The sequence below is a fragment of the Elaeis guineensis genome, chromosome 5 (assembly GCF_000442705.2).
Source record: "Elaeis guineensis isolate ETL-2024a chromosome 5, EG11, whole genome shotgun sequence".
Classification (NCBI taxonomy): Eukaryota; Viridiplantae; Streptophyta; class Magnoliopsida; order Arecales; family Arecaceae; genus Elaeis; species Elaeis guineensis.
In genome coordinates this window covers 3787335-3802440 of record NC_025997.2, presented here as the reverse complement: position 1 = coordinate 3802440, position 15106 = coordinate 3787335, and the positions used below count along the sequence as shown (strand labels likewise).

At 39.4% G+C, this 15106-nt stretch overlaps 2 protein-coding genes across 2 annotated transcripts; both read right to left on the bottom strand.

Annotated features, from left to right (window-relative positions):
• Positions 1–861: 861 nt before the first annotated feature.
• LOC105044477 (myb-related protein MYBAS1) lies at positions 862–2244 on the bottom strand. The gene is made up of 3 exons (XM_010922397.4): positions 2039–2244; positions 1815–1944; positions 862–1534 (listed from the first exon to the last, which is right to left on the bottom strand). Exons 1-3 carry the CDS (start codon positions 2151–2153, stop codon positions 1048–1050), a joined length of 732 nt encoding a protein of 243 aa, XP_010920699.3. The 5' UTR covers positions 2154–2244; the 3' UTR covers positions 862–1047.
• A 4441-nt stretch (positions 2245–6685) lies between these two features.
• On the bottom strand, positions 6686–14395 carry LOC140857881 (kinesin-like protein KIN-5B). The gene is given in 26 exon segments (XM_073257170.1): positions 6686–7364; positions 8111–8262; positions 8347–8456; positions 8558–8659; positions 8772–8977; positions 9081–9164; positions 9238–9396; positions 9472–9579; positions 9678–9839; positions 9923–10098; positions 10189–10275; positions 10364–10475; positions 10555–10635; positions 10712–10765; positions 10883–10959; positions 11048–11117; positions 11192–11348; positions 11492–11589; positions 12557–12695; positions 12776–13113; positions 13212–13367; positions 13517–13605; positions 13608–13645; positions 13967–14109; positions 14112–14180; positions 14295–14395. Coding segments are annotated over 25 exon segments (3135 nt in total). The 5' UTR covers positions 14145–14180; positions 14295–14395; the 3' UTR covers positions 6686–7160.
• Between the last annotated feature and the right edge of the window lie 711 nt (positions 14396–15106).

Below are 15106 nucleotides of genomic sequence, written 5' to 3'. Positions count from 1 at the left end.
CTAGCCTTTTTAATGAAAATTTGTTTTAAAAATTTGTTTGATTCATAGAAAAAAAAAATTCTCACCATGATATTTTTTCTGAAAAATTGATGTCTTTGATTGATCATTAAAAAATGACACATTTCAGAATAACCTATATTTAATTGAACATTTATTTTTTTAAAAAAATTATATAAAATATCTATTATACTCTAAATAAAAGAAAAAGAATCTTATCGCATTTCTATTTAAACGCTTAAGGATATATTTGAAAAACAAAACATGACCCCCATTATTATATTCCGTATGGATTTTTCCTTCCTATGAAATGAGGGAATCTTATTTTCATGGGAATGCTACTTTTTCATTTTTTTTTTTTTTAAACTTCAACCAAATATGAGGTGTCTCTATTTCTTTTTGGTTGACCATACTTCATGTTCCTGAGTGATACTTGGAAGTGGAAGGTGGTGGCTCTAGTATGTCTGAAACCTTTTGACAAGGGTCTCAAACCATCCAACCCAAATCATAAGACGGTTGTGTATCGGCCCACCACCAACTACGATTAAGACTCCTGACCGATTCCAATCATGCATGACTTGACAATTTCTGCCACATATTTCAATGCTCAACATGGAACGAAGCTGATTAGGTGTCTTAGATCTCCATTTATCTTACAGTTGCTTGCTATTAACAATCTTTTTCTCGCCAAAAAAAAAAAATATGATGCAGATTTCTTCAGTCGGTGTGTTTGATGACGCTTTCATAGAGAAGATATATATCAATTATAGTCCGCGAGAAACCTTTCTTAGGAAGACGAGCTTCGAAGAACAACGGTTTAATAAGAAACCCTATCATATAGCAATTAAACAGGGAGATAAACTGTTACAGTGCTAACGGGGTACTTGCCATATATGGAGTAGCATATGAGATGATATGTCACATACAACAACAGGTTCTATTTATGATCATACTAAAATCTTACAAGATAGATGATACTAACCTATTAAACGTTTTACTATTACGGACCGGGGTACAAAGAGCTAGAGGTGATGAGCTTGGTGGTCCTTCCTAGGATTCCCTGATCGTGTTGTCTGCCATGGGAGCGAACGTTTTGAACTCGTCGTCATCTATCTTCCAAAGTGAGTCAGAACAGTAGTCCCAAATAGGAGAGGATACCGGGGGGCATGAAAAATCGCCAGCTTCATCCTTGTATCCCTCGAAGCTCAGGTCACTGACCAGCTCTGACGTAGCGATGTCATTCCAAATCTGGTCCATGGGATAACCCTTCACACCTTCGCCATTCTCCTCCAATCCAGTCACGGTCATGACAGAGGTACCTTCTATCATATCATCCCGCTCGTGCTTCTCGACGTCAATTTCTTCCAATGGAGGATCACTGAGAGAGGAGGAAAGGTTACTCGACGACGACGATGAAGGCGATAGAGAGGATGCGCTTCTCTTCCCTTCTTGTGCTTTCTTTCTCATATGGGTCCTCCAGTAGTTCTTAATCTCATTATCGGTGCGGCCCGGTAGCTTCCGAGCAATAAGAGACCATCTGCAAGCAAACCTAGTCTATATATTAAGAATTCAAGCAGCAGCAAACCACCACCACCGATCATATGTTTCGAGCGTACACAAATCATTTCAATGGATATACAGCTACCGAAGCACACGTGAAGCGTATGGTAGAGCGTATAGTAGCAGTCCTTTTTTTTTTTAGAAAAAATAAAAAAAAGTAAATTTCACCTAAATCAATCAAAATAAATTAAAGAGAATTAAGAAATATGATTTGTAGGAAGAGCTGAAGTGGAGGTATTTATATGAGTGGATCAAACCTATTGCCCCATTTGGCATGGAGTTCAAGCACAAGGTGTTGCTCCTGAGGAGTCATGCGGCCGCGTTTGAGACCGGGGTGAAGGTAGTTAACCCAACGCAGCCTGCAACTCTTTCCTGTTCTATTGAGACCTACAAAATGAAACCACACAGGTTAAACCAGTAACTTCCGCTACCTTCCCCTATGGCCCAAGTAATCCTACCTAGCACCCGCCACCGCGCAAACCTGATACCTTTGCCAAAAAATCCCAACGTCGTTCACCAAACAACCCCACAAACCATACAAGTTGGAGGTCTTCCTGCTCCGTCCAGGGGCCCTTTCTGGTTTCTTCTTTCACCATCACCTTACCTCTCCCTTCTCTTCTCCCCTTTCTTCGCAATGCCTTCCAAAGCTCTTCTTTTTGGCCAGCTACCACACCACTTCCTGATGCGGAATAGTTTGATAGCTTTGGTGCCCGCTCCACTCCTTTTATAGGCACCACCAACGTGGCCCGTGATGTCATGCTAAATTTTTTTAATCTTGGACATCACTTAGGCCTTTATGACATGAGATATCCTTGTTAATGTCCCGTGATTAGTAGTACTCCAGGGTACAAGTTTAGTAGCCCGGTACTGAGTTGTGGGTGATGAAATGGACACATAAGGTTTAATTCTCCTTGGTTCTGGGCCATCCGTGTTTCGTACGCCTTGGAGGACTCAAACAATTACTGCGCGCGAGGACCCAAGTACTTGGAGCGCGGATCACCTGCGGTGCACCGCATGACACGGTGTATCATGTGCACCGTTCATCATGCGATGGATGGCCACACATGAACGTAAGCCATGCGCAGCCGCATGAGGCTGTCCATTACATGATGGGTAGTGCACATAATGCACCGATCTCCACTCAAATATTTTTTTCTCCTTTCCTTTTTTTCAAATTTTTCTTATGTGCCAGTTAAACACACATGCCGTAGAAAATTTAGAAAATCTAAAATATTAGCTTTTCTTTATTGGACAGGAAAGAGTTAACATTTAGGATCTGTTTAGCTATTCCTATAAAATTGAACAAAAAATTCTATAAAATTTATGGATTGGACTGTTCAAGTAAACATTTCTTATATCAACTAAACTCCATGCAACGCAAATGCTTGGGAAAGAAAAAAAAGAATTTCTACAGATATTCTTTTCTTCCTACCACTTAAAAGCTAGAATCTATGTTAGATTTAGGTAGGCTCTTAGAAAATGCAAGCTAAATATATTGACCGAGAAATCTAATTCCTAGGAAATTTTCAGACAGATCCTGTTGAAATATCCATCTAGATCGGTATGATATATCCCGCAATAAAATTGACAATCTAGCTGACATTCATTTTGGTCTGAACAAGAAAGTGCTCAAGTTGTGAGTTCATATTAGAGAAAAGGGTGAAGAAAGGTGGAAGTTCATTTAGAGTAACATATATATGCCAATAGTGTAATAGAATCCAATCTTGAGTACCTAGGCTGGATACGGTTTTGTGGGCCTTAAGAGGAGGAAAACATGAGGCAACCGCAGGAAAGTGTTGATTGTCCATAGGTAATACCTGAGGTCATCTTTGGTTGGCCAAGTGATAATGACTGCCTCACTTACCGTGACAAGCTCGTTTTGCAACTAATCTATAAAGAAAGAAGGTTAACCTAACCCAATTCACTCAACGCTGTTCAGTTGTACGTAGTAGATTTGAGCAGTTCTTAGCTTGCTGTCAAAATTTCTGATTTCACACTCTGAAGTCACTGTCTGCTTTGAGAGTCGAAAACCCTCATTTAAATTCGACCTCGCTAATAAGCGACATCCAGCCAATATTTTACAATGGAGGAAAATCTTTTTCAAGTTTCCCTGCAGTCCTCTTGGTATGAGGGTCAATCTCTGGGTTAAATATTGGCACCTTTCTGGCTGGGAGGTCTCAGGTTCAAACCAGGGTGGTGGCCGATAGCCACCGTAAGGCAATGTGCTTACACTAGTAACCAAGTAATTACTTCGGTCGACAATAGAATAGTTATGCTATTTGGAGGAAAAGATTCAAACGATGTGGGAAAAAAATCTTGGCAGCCTCTCATTGGTGCTCATTTACTGATCATTAGCTTTTGAGGCAGAGAGCGACGGGACATATTTTCCTAGTGGAGTGCTCTTTCTTATATGGATATACATGGATAATGAAAGAGAACTTTCTTCTGGGCCTACTGTGACCATATAGACATTCCTCATTTACTGGTGGCAGTATCAGCATCAGAATTGGACAGGCCTAGCTTATCTAAGCCTCGAGGAAGAAATTAAGGGGGCCTCCAATTAACGTCGCCACGCTGTTTGACATGGAGCATTGAAACGCAACACTATGTACAGTTCTCTCCACTTAATCTCTCTCTCACGGACATGAGAACGACGTAAGAATCATGGCCATGATGGCTTCCATCACAACGCACCTCATCCGTGCATTGTACAAAATGTTGTACTGAAATTAGATCCTCGCATCAAAAATTTAAGTCTCTTATCAGATTGATGTGATGCCTCCAATAACAAAATCCAATCCAAGTCCACACACCTGCCCTGGGAGCTCTATTTGCTGAGCCATGGTGGCAGTGTTCAATGCTGTTCACCCATCCATATCAGCTTCGACAGCGAAGGTGAAGCAGAAGGTGCCTGCTTCTCTTCGAGCCATTAGATTCTAATCATGTCATGTTGCTCTCTTGGTAGTTGAATTCTTCACTCATCTTACGCGAGAAATGGCTTTTTATCATTATCCAGCAACGCAGAGTGGTCAGTGCGCGAGCTTCTGGAAATCTTAGCGAAGGAAAGGTGGTGTCACGAAGATGTTGACGCACTACCTGGCTCTGTACGGCCCCAAGGAGGCTCCTCGAAAAGAAAACACAAAGGGAGAAGAGAAAGGGTGGCGAGAGGAGTACAGGGGCCAGTGGAGATGGATCCATGGAAGTGCGGAGTAGCCAAAAGACTGGGCACCGTGACGTGGATACCACCAATTTGTGGGCAGCCCACTTCATCTTTTTTTATCATCTTCACCTTCCCCTTTATAGCCTTGCTAGCTGCACCTTTCCATTATATTATCCCTTTCACACCACCCCCTGGCCTTTGTTTTTTTCTTGCTTTTGCTTGGATACCTTCTCGTTTATGTCATCGATAGGAGGGTGGAAGAATAAGAGGCAATTTGATGGGTGTCTTCTCTTGCCACCCTTACATATGAGTGTGTGGCAGTTTGCACTAGTCCTCGGTCGGTGCGAGGATAACTCTTTTTATGGTGTCAATGGGACATCAAGTGCTTGTTTGATTCATGGGAAACTACTGTAGACGGATGCTAAAGGACAAGTCCATGAAGGGGGCAGCAAACCCATAATTGTCAATAGTGTCGAACGGGTTTGGTTGCAACCCCATTTTTTTTCCCCCTTAAACTTGACCATGTCTAACTAAATCAAGGGTGTGCTTGATGGCTTTAAGAATTAGGAACAACCAGATCAACCGCATTGCCCCTCTAGGAAACGAATGAATAAGGATGAATGAATAGATATAAACGTCAGTGCAAGAGATTAACTTACTAAATACAGTAGCGGGGGCAGCGTCGGAGGGCACCATCAGGTCCTGGAGCATTCCCACATTTTCTTTCCATGAAAGGGAAAGACAGTGAGCAAAGATAGCCTTGAAAGAGGTTAGTTATAGCCTCTTTGTCCGTCTTGGCTTGGCTATGTTCTGCCATAGTGGGCGTGCCTTTAAGAATCAGGAAGAGACACCAAATGTGTTGTTCTATGGATAATATGGAGAAATGGGAAAGATAGATGTTGAGTATGTCTTTCGTTTACAAGCTCTAGAAGAGCAAAACAATTATTTCTTTCCCGGAGTGAACCAAGGAAAGAGAGTGGAGTGTACTACAACGAGCAAAGCGAGTGAAACGGAGAGAAAAAGGTTTACCTTGGCAGCTATACTTTGTTTGGATCACATGATTAGTTAGCTAGGGATGCAGATATAGAGCTAGCACAGGCCAAACTAACCTGATTATTGTAGACCACTAGTTTGGATTTAAATCAACTTATTCTATAGATATCTTTTATAATCTTAAAAGAAGAGAGTGATTAAGTGTTCTAGAGATTAGGTGTATTAGAATCTAATGATTGTAAAGAAATCTCGTATTTTATAATGTTCCGTTTTCTATAATGAAGTTTTTACATCGTCTTAACAAGTGAATAGACCAAGCCACATAAATATTCTATGCTCCTGCTCTTTTCTCTTTTTTTTCTTCTTATTCATTATTCTCTCTATCTTTCACATCAATAAAAATACTTCCTATAAATATTATCAATATAGCACGCCATATTGTTTGAACCAAAATGGTATATAAAGATTAACTAGGTCATATAAACAATATAAGAACTTTCTTGATTATTTTGGTTGTGATCTTATCCAATCTTTCATCAGAAAAGAAAATGATAAAACGGTCGAAGAACATTCACCATGTTAACCAAGCTATATATCCAAGAGCTCCTCCTCTGTTGCCTCAGCTCAACTACAGTGAAATATTTGATCAGACTTGGTCCAAATGGTTCTCCACATGCGAAAAAGACCTACTTGTAGTGAACTATTGCACATAATTTCTTTTTTCTTGGATGTTGTGGACCCGCTTAAGCCTTATGTTGGGTAGCTCCAGGTATTTGAAGCTCCTCTTTCAAGGCTACGGCCATTAGTGCAAGCTATGATAAACGTATCACCTCATATCCTCACTGTACCATAAACGCAGCTCGGAAGCAGCCCATTTGTAGATTTATATGCGGGCCTACTCGTAACTGGCCCATGAAAGCAATCGGCTCCATTCGAGAGGGAAGAAGGCAAAAAAAAGGTGAAATCCACGGGCAATTTACCTGAATTGTGCATTAACATACGGAATAGCTTTGCCAAATCAGCATGTGTTATAATAGGATTCATGATGAAATGCTACAGGAAGCCTTCATTAAACAATCTTAATTACAGTAGGAGCATCAAGAGAAGGCATTTTCTACAAACCAATCTTCGAGCTCTTTCTTCATGCTGTAAACACAAGTTAAAACACTCTTTATCATCAAATCTTCAGATTTCCCCATCAATTTTCCCATTCTCCATTCCTTGCTTGTTTGTTTGTGAACAAATCCAATGATACATTGACAGGGGAAGCTGCATGATTACATATTTCCAAGTGTTTTGCACAGTACGAAAGGCCAGAAGGGGCAAATCTTGTAGCCTAATATCACAAGAGACTGCCATCAGCTGATGATCTGATCAACAGGTAATGTAGTGATATACTACCCTATAGCAACAAGGGTTGTGATACTATTCCGAAAATTCCTTTTTCATATCAATTGAGAGGTGTAAGTGGACTCCTTGAGGTTTGCTTGGATAGATACAGCTGCTGCTTTCCTTCAGAATCCCTTTTCAGTATGTTCTCTGGTTTAAATTCCGAAACCAGGTCACATAGAGATGTCCTTAGTTCTTCAATTGATGCCAAGCTTGGTACATTGATCGACTGCCTCAAAGGTGTCTTACTAGTTGGATGATCAACCTGTTCATCAACAAGCCATTTATCACAAGTCAAATTTTCTAAAATTTCAGCTCTCTAAGCTTACATGTTAATGAAAGGTGATGCCAACAAGAACAAATATTGAAATGCTAGCCTTGTTAAGCACATTGAAGGTTCAGAATTGGAAACGTAAACATGAAGCGCACAAACAAATAAAAACAGCATGTTTAATCGAAAACAAACACAGCATATGTGAAAAAAGTTCCATTGTTTTGCCTTAGCATCAACAGTGAACCAAATATCACTGCTGAAAGAATCTAAAAGGGGGAATACATAGATAATTCATCACTGGTATGGATGCCCAGATTATCTGAGGGGATATCCTCTGCATATATAATAGGTATTATAGCTGGAGTGGCACAGAGGTTCCTGATATACTATCTTAGATGAAATTCCCAGCTACATATGTAAGCCAAATATCACAGCCCATTTAAATGGCATTAAAGTGTTAATGCACAAATTTAGACTGCAAGATCAGCAGCCTTTGATCCTTCTCACTTACCTTCTCTACTTCCTTTCATAGCTGAATGAATTATTATTCCTACAAGTTATATTTTGCAGCCATGTGAGGGTTAGGATAATCCAAGCAATCCCTTGATAACTATAACATCAACTCTCTGACCAGAAAAGGTTTATGGAAATTCTAGTGGATTCATCAAGTCAATGATAACCTTGTCATTAGTTTGCATATCAGAACTTTGATATGGGAAGGAAAGTTGCAAGCATACCAAGTAATCATGTAAAAGGCATTTTTTCGCCAAACTTCTGATACCGCTGATCCCCCTGGTGTGGTTGTCCTGCATGGTTTTTAGATGATCCGAGCAAACTGTTGACATTAATTCCATTTCCTTTCTAGATTCATGGTCCACCATAAGTGAATCTGGCAATATGCAAACGACTGGATGAGGTAAACAAATCATCTCGTCAAGCATCAAAAAATCATGAGAAAAGAGGACATAATTACTCTTAGCAGTGGCCAGCAGGTCACAGGTTCCTTCAACAAATTGTACGCCAGCTTGAGAGCATGCTGACACAACTTCTTCAAGAATACTGTTATTTTCCTGATTCCTTTTTCTGTCACCAAGAAAAGAGGATATAACATGATTTAAGTAGAGAACAAATGCATAAACTTTACTAAACATTGGTAAATATATTAACTAGGGAACATTTCTTACTCTGCAGAAATCTCAATTTCTGCAGCATAATCGTTATCAAGATGATTCACAGATAACTGAACATTCTTCCAATGATGCATAGACTGACCCATTTTCTCTAAGCTGCATACAAGAAATACAAACATATGGTAGGATAATCTAGCAGGAGTAAAATTTGAATGATAACATTTGAAAATCAGCAGTAAATTGCCATGTAGTTGTCTTAGAAATATACCAATGCCAAAGAGTTTCTTCTGTAGTAGCTTTGATTTTGGCAGTTGAACATGTATCCTCCTGGAATTGGTTTTCAACCTTTTCGGTATATGCAATCCACTCCTTTACGGCATTATCTGAAACCTGATGCATGCCGGACATCTCTAGTTGCAGCCTCTTATTTGCTTCAATGCATGTGTGATTCATGTTACCAATGACCTCTGAGACCTGCTTATATAAAAGAGATGAGACACATGGTGCTTGGTTATCTACTCACTCCAGACCAAGGATCACTTGTGTTCTTTTTGGTTAAAACAAAGGATATACAGACCATCTTCGCTTTCATGGTTGTCAAGGTTGTCAATATCTCAGCAATCTTTTCCAGAGCAACCTTTTCTTCTTTAGCAGACAATTCCTAAAGAGCAAAATTCAAACAATTAGTTGGTCATGTCTCTGAGCAAACCATCCTGTTTTGTTTGTTTTCTCACCTTAAATGCCTCCTCAAAAGCTGCTAACTGATGTGATTTTTCCAATCGATTCTCTTCAAGAAGTGTCGTGAGCCTTGTGGCCCGGATCCTTAGATCATTAAAGAAATTGATTGTTGTCTTCGAAATAGCTTGTGTTGAAACAAGACTCCTTTGCAGTCCCTGTAGTTTCCAACAAGCTTTTAGCATAGTCTGCAGCATGTGAACTATAAACTATGCAGGTCGAAGAAAATATACCGCCTCTTGTTGTTGAGCTGAAAAGGCCAGCAGCTTTTTTTGTTCTGCAAGGGATCTCTGGGTATCAGTAAGGACCTGCTCAGCCTCTGAAGCTGCAGTGACCAGAAACTGCAAAGCATAAAGCAGAACATCTGGTCAGTCAATTGCTTCTATTGCAGGCAGTGGTGTCTTCAACATATGACATATTCTCTTCTTTCAAACCATACATTCTCAACAGCCATCATCTGTGCAGAAATTGATAACTTCATCTCCTCTATGTCTGAGAAGGCTTTCTTTTGTAGTGCAGTAGCAAGCTCCTTCATGCACAAAATTCCTGAAGTATATGAATCTTTAATTTTCTCAATTTTCAACTCCAAGCATTTGGTTGCCTGAACACAAGCATATCAACATAAGCATTGGGAACAATGCACAGATTTGATGGTAGATATGATACCACAATGTCATCTTTTACCTCGCACTTGGTCGCGATGAATGAGTTGACATGCTCTTCCATGGATTTCAATAGTTGATGCTGTTGGCAAACTGATCCTATCACTATCTCATGTAAGGATTTTAGGTTCTGATCAAGCTGAGAGCCAAAAGTCAGAATGAACCCTTGGTTTTCTGTTTCAATTTTTGACTGGCGTTCTACAATAATGCATCATTATTAGTAAAGTTGAACACACTTGGGAATATATTCAACAGATTCTTGGCTAATCAGATAAAACAGAATCTTACCAAGTTTAGCCAGGAGCATCGACATATCTTCTGATGCATTTTCCAAGCTGCTGCGTAGCTGTTTTGCATGTTCTAGAATCGCACTCTCTGTTTGATGTTGGGGAAAAAAAAATGCAGAAATCAGAGGTTGTCTATCAACGAACTCTCCTGGTCTGACTGTTCTAGCTTTGCTTACCAGAATGTAGTAATTTTGATATGATGAACTCCTTTTCCTTCAGCATCGTGTTGGTTCTCGCATAAGTTTCTTGAAGATCTAGGAAGGCGTTCTTGTTGCTTTCAAAATTTGCCTAAAATGGAAAATTTGGAGACTACAGGTCATGTGCACATTGATAAGGCAATTACCATCGTGCGGAACAATTTTGTCACCTTGCATTCGCTAATCTCACTTTCCAAATCCAAGTTCTTTTCTTCTTCAGCATGGTAGAGATCTTGAAATCTATCAGCTTGCTGCCATAGAGGAGCAATAAGGTCCACAGAATAATAAAAATGGAGATCAGACTGAACTGTGGAAGCAAAATCATACCTTTGTCTTGCGCTCCAGATCAGACTTTAGATGCTCTATTTTCTCACTCATTGCCTGTGCAACAAAATGAGCATTTAAGATGACAAGCAACCAATGAAATGAATACCTAATTATCCATATATTAAAGAAGCACAAAAGCAAAGTATCATTTTGTTTCTGAAAGGAGAAGACCTTCTTTTCTGCCTCATCCTGCACAAACCTTTCATGAGGAATGTAAACACCATTCTTTTCTCTTGCAGCCCTCACATCTTATCATAGATCAATCAGAATGTGAGTCTGTAAGTTATAATATACAATGATAAAAAATATCTATAGCATGAAAGGGCATCGGCAAACCTTGTTTCATTCTTTCAATTTCTAGGTAAAGATCCTTGAGGAGCACAGACTTGGAAAATTTCTGGTTTGCCTGCAGATGCAGAATATAACACCTTTAACTAGTGTGCAGGAGAACAACATGTGGGAAGAACAGAAATATCAAACCTCTGGCTTGTTTTTGATGCTCTTAGCGCGGTATGCATAATCAAGTGTGCTTAAAGTTTCATCTAAACAGTGAATGAATGGAGACACCGTTGCAATGAAGCAAGTTTTTGCTTTCCCTCCCAAGGATTCTCTTAGTAATCTAGTAAGCTTGCTGTCCCTGCTCAAAATGACAATATCGACATGTTGAAATGATTGATGATACATAAGCCAAAATGGCAGTAAAACAGCAGAAGGGCCACAAAGAATCTCTAACAATAACTTTCAAAAAAAAAAGAACCTCTAAGAATGTTCCGTAAAGACCTGTAAGGTATATGACCAGAATGCTCCACCAGTGCAGTTATAACACGGCCAAGGGTCAATAGGCTCTTGTTCACCTCCCCTGCTTCCCTTCCTCTAGCCTATGCACATGTTCAGATTATTAGCCAAGTAAAGAACTGATCACACACATGATGCCAATTAAAAGCAATATGGACACAAAGCATTAGGAACAAAAATATAAGACAAAACACAATTCGTACAGTCTACTTAACGACACCAGGCTGTTAACCATGCATCTTCATTGGCATTATTCACCAGATTGAACAAATTCGAACTAACAGCTGACCACTAATGAGGTTTTCACCAAGCAAAACCCCTACCTCACAGCTTTTCATCTAAAACTTTATGGAGTTTAGTTCTTCCTAGAAGCTTCCATCTACATCGAGAAAATGGAACTTCAGCAGTTCAAAAACATTTTAAAGAATGGCTGTACCTATTTGTTTGCAGAATTTTCAGCACTGGTGTGTATAATGGATGGCATCCATTCATGGACCCATCCTGCAATTAAAACTTTTCAACACTCTCAGGAAAGCTAAGATTTAGCTAGCACTTTTTTTAAAAGTGATGGGATCTATTTAATTATATAATTTTCAGCACTAGTGAATAATGGATGGCATCCATTGGTGGGAACATTGCATTGCTAGAACTGTCAACATTCAGTCCGTGGGTTCCAAGTAGATTGAGAAAGGGTAAGCAGGTGGACCTGGGAAGCCATGCAAAGGAAATTACAAATGAAGGCAACCACCAATTTGAGAAGCTAGAGTCAAATAGAACTTGTAACTAAAAAATGATTAGCTAGTAGAGAAGCATAACAAGGTATAGCAGCTAAAGAACCACTCTACTGCACTCCAAGCTCAGAAACTGCTATCTGGGAAGGAAACCAAGTCCTGTTAACTCTTAGGCAATCGAAAAATGGTATAACAATATCTTCTATAGGAGAAGATCAACTTTGCCATAAGACCCAGCACATCATTTGATATTGGGCATCTCACAGAGCAAGATAAGTCTTCACTACAAAGGACCAGCTGTTCTTCTGTAAATAGCTACCTCTCTTGAACCAGATCGGGATATATTTTCTGAGCCTGCCAAGTCGACGAGGTTCAGCCTACCACATTTTATGAGCTCCTCATTTCCTCTTGCCGCTTCTTTCACATGGATCGTTATAGAAAAAACAGAATGAGATCGGCTGCATGACAAATTCAACTTGTTCACTATTTTGTATGAGATTTTTCGAATCCATGACGATTGTGATGGAATAGACAGTACCTGCTCTGCTTGTTTAACAGAGTATCTGCTGTGCGCCTCCTAGCAGATCCATGTTCTAAGAGCTTGTAAATTTCATTGGCACTGTAGACAACCACCTCTTCAAGACCCCTTATAACTGCACCACCCTTCCCATCTTCCATCAAAGAAATCGGTCTCCTTTGTCTATCTTCTGTAAATCTAGTATGGTCCTCAGGAGCTAACAAATCAGTGATTTCTTCGTTGTATAGCTCTAGGAAAGTGACTTTCATATTATAATCAGCTTTCTGTGCTTCCAAAGTATCAAAAATATGGCGGACAGCCCTTGGAATCACACCAGCATCAGCAGATAGATCTCCACCCTAGAATAGATGGACATACAAAAGCTCGGTCACCAAATCTTTTTTTTTCCTTTTTTATAGAAATATTCAGCTAATCAACTCAAATCACTATCATGTACCTTATGCTTCATCCCCCCCTCCATTGTGTATGTTTTCCCTGTGCCTGTCTGCCCATAAGCAAAAACAGTGCAGTTGAAGCCTTCAAGAACATCATTAACAATGGGCGCAATAGCATGGTCATATACCGATCTTTGTTGAATTTTGGGCCCAAATACCTGCCAAAAAGAAGTTAAATACGAAAAATAAAAGGAAAGAACAGTTTACATCACAAAAGTAAAAGAAGAAGAGAAAAGAACAAAAGCAGCACTGCATTAACCGGCCATTATAGAAGATAAATCATAACCAAAAATGAACAATGGCATACCTTATCAAAGGTAAAGGTCTTATCAAGTTGCTTGTTCACTAAACTCTGCAAAACAGTCACCTCGTTCTTTTGTTCATTGCAAGAGACCACCTTTGAACATTCAGCCGTTGTTCTTCATCAGTTAACGGCCTGGTTAGTCATCCAATACAGAAGCTCTTCAAACTCCTCCATCAATCATTAAAGTCTACACTGTATCGATATTTTAGTTCTAATATATAAAAACAAGAACCAAGCCTCCAGTCCTGAATTTCCCATCAATAGCTAAACATAAAATCTTCAAGAATTCCAATAATTCTGCATTTAACAATGATAGATACGCTTGTTGCCAACTCTCTCATGTGAATTAAAAATCATATCACCAAATCTCAAAGATCAATTTTTTGTTCAAAGAGAAGTAAAATAACTGAGAAATTAGAGAAAGCGATGATCTATCAGTACGCAAAAACTAACCGGCATCTGAGCATCACTTGAATGTTGACCTCCCTATCTCTGTCGTTCCGGCTGGCGGTGGAACTCCCATCGGCCCATCTAAGATCAAACGACCGCTTCTCGGGGCGGGGAGTCAGAAAAGGAGCTGGATTTGGAGGTAAGGAGGAAAACCTAATCTCCGATTGGGAGTGGCATACATGATCGCTGAAATTCCAGAGAAACTCCTCTACAAGCCCTATTTAAGCGTCAGAAAACAATAATAGAATCAAAAACCAAGAAAAGATAACCCTAATTTCAACGAAAGAAATATATTTTGGTCAAGAAATCATCTGAAACTTGAATTTCTAACCGAAAACGAGAGAGGGAGAGAGAGATCGGAGATTTCTTTGGTCGAGAAACTATCGAGAACGGAAAAGAACCTATTTTTTCCTCTCCCTTTTAAATCTCTTCTTCCGCCCTGGTGTTCGAAGACTTAACAGTAGTTATAGAGACAAGGACGCTTCTATAGCCGTTGCAAGTTGCAGGGCCTGCCCTTTTCGTGAGATTCGAATTTGAAATGGTGGTGTTTTCCTCCACAGAAGAACGATCGGACATGTAATTGCAGTCCACGTGGCGAAATCTAGATGTGACGAATTATATCGGTGGAGGATTTTCTTTGGGTAAATAGAAGACTGTTTGTTTGGCTCAGTTTGTAGCTAAACACTGGAAAAAATTGCACAAAAAGAATTAAATCTGTCGAATAATGAAACATAGTGCTGCAGTGTAAGGTTCTTCTTTACTTCCCTAATTAAAATTCTGTTAACAACTCCCCAGGTTAGAAAAGGCAATATTAAGTTAGTGGGTAATCGTCCCCTTCGCTTTATAAATGATTTGTTAAGAAAATTTGTTTTAAACCTCTGGTTGATTATCAATTACTTGAGAGTCCTAAGGTTTACATTAATCTACAACACATATGCGACTATATGAAATATGTTGACGAAAAATATTGCCAAGGCCTTGGATACTTTAAAATAAATATGAGCTATTGATTTATTATGAAATGGAAGCTATCAAATGTGTTCTTTTTGGTAAGATATCATATATAGTCGTGAATGATTATGACATGAAAGCTTTTCAGCTACAAAATTCATGAATTGTATCATATATATTTTGCTTGTGCTA

Excerpts from the sequence above, each read along its gene's own strand:
- LOC105044477 (XM_010922397.4), bottom strand. The coding sequence starts at position 2,153 with ATGGTGAAAGAAGAAACCAGAAAGGGCCCCTGGACGGAGCAGGAAGAC. Across the intron at positions 1,945-2,038 it reads TTTTTTGGCAAAGGTATCAG|GTCTCAATAGAACAGGAAAG; the intron begins GTTTGCGCGGTG and ends TTCATTTTGTAG. Across the intron at positions 1,535-1,814 it reads CATGCCAAATGGGGCAATAG|ATGGTCTCTTATTGCTCGGA; the intron begins GTTTGATCCACT and ends GTTTGCTTGCAG.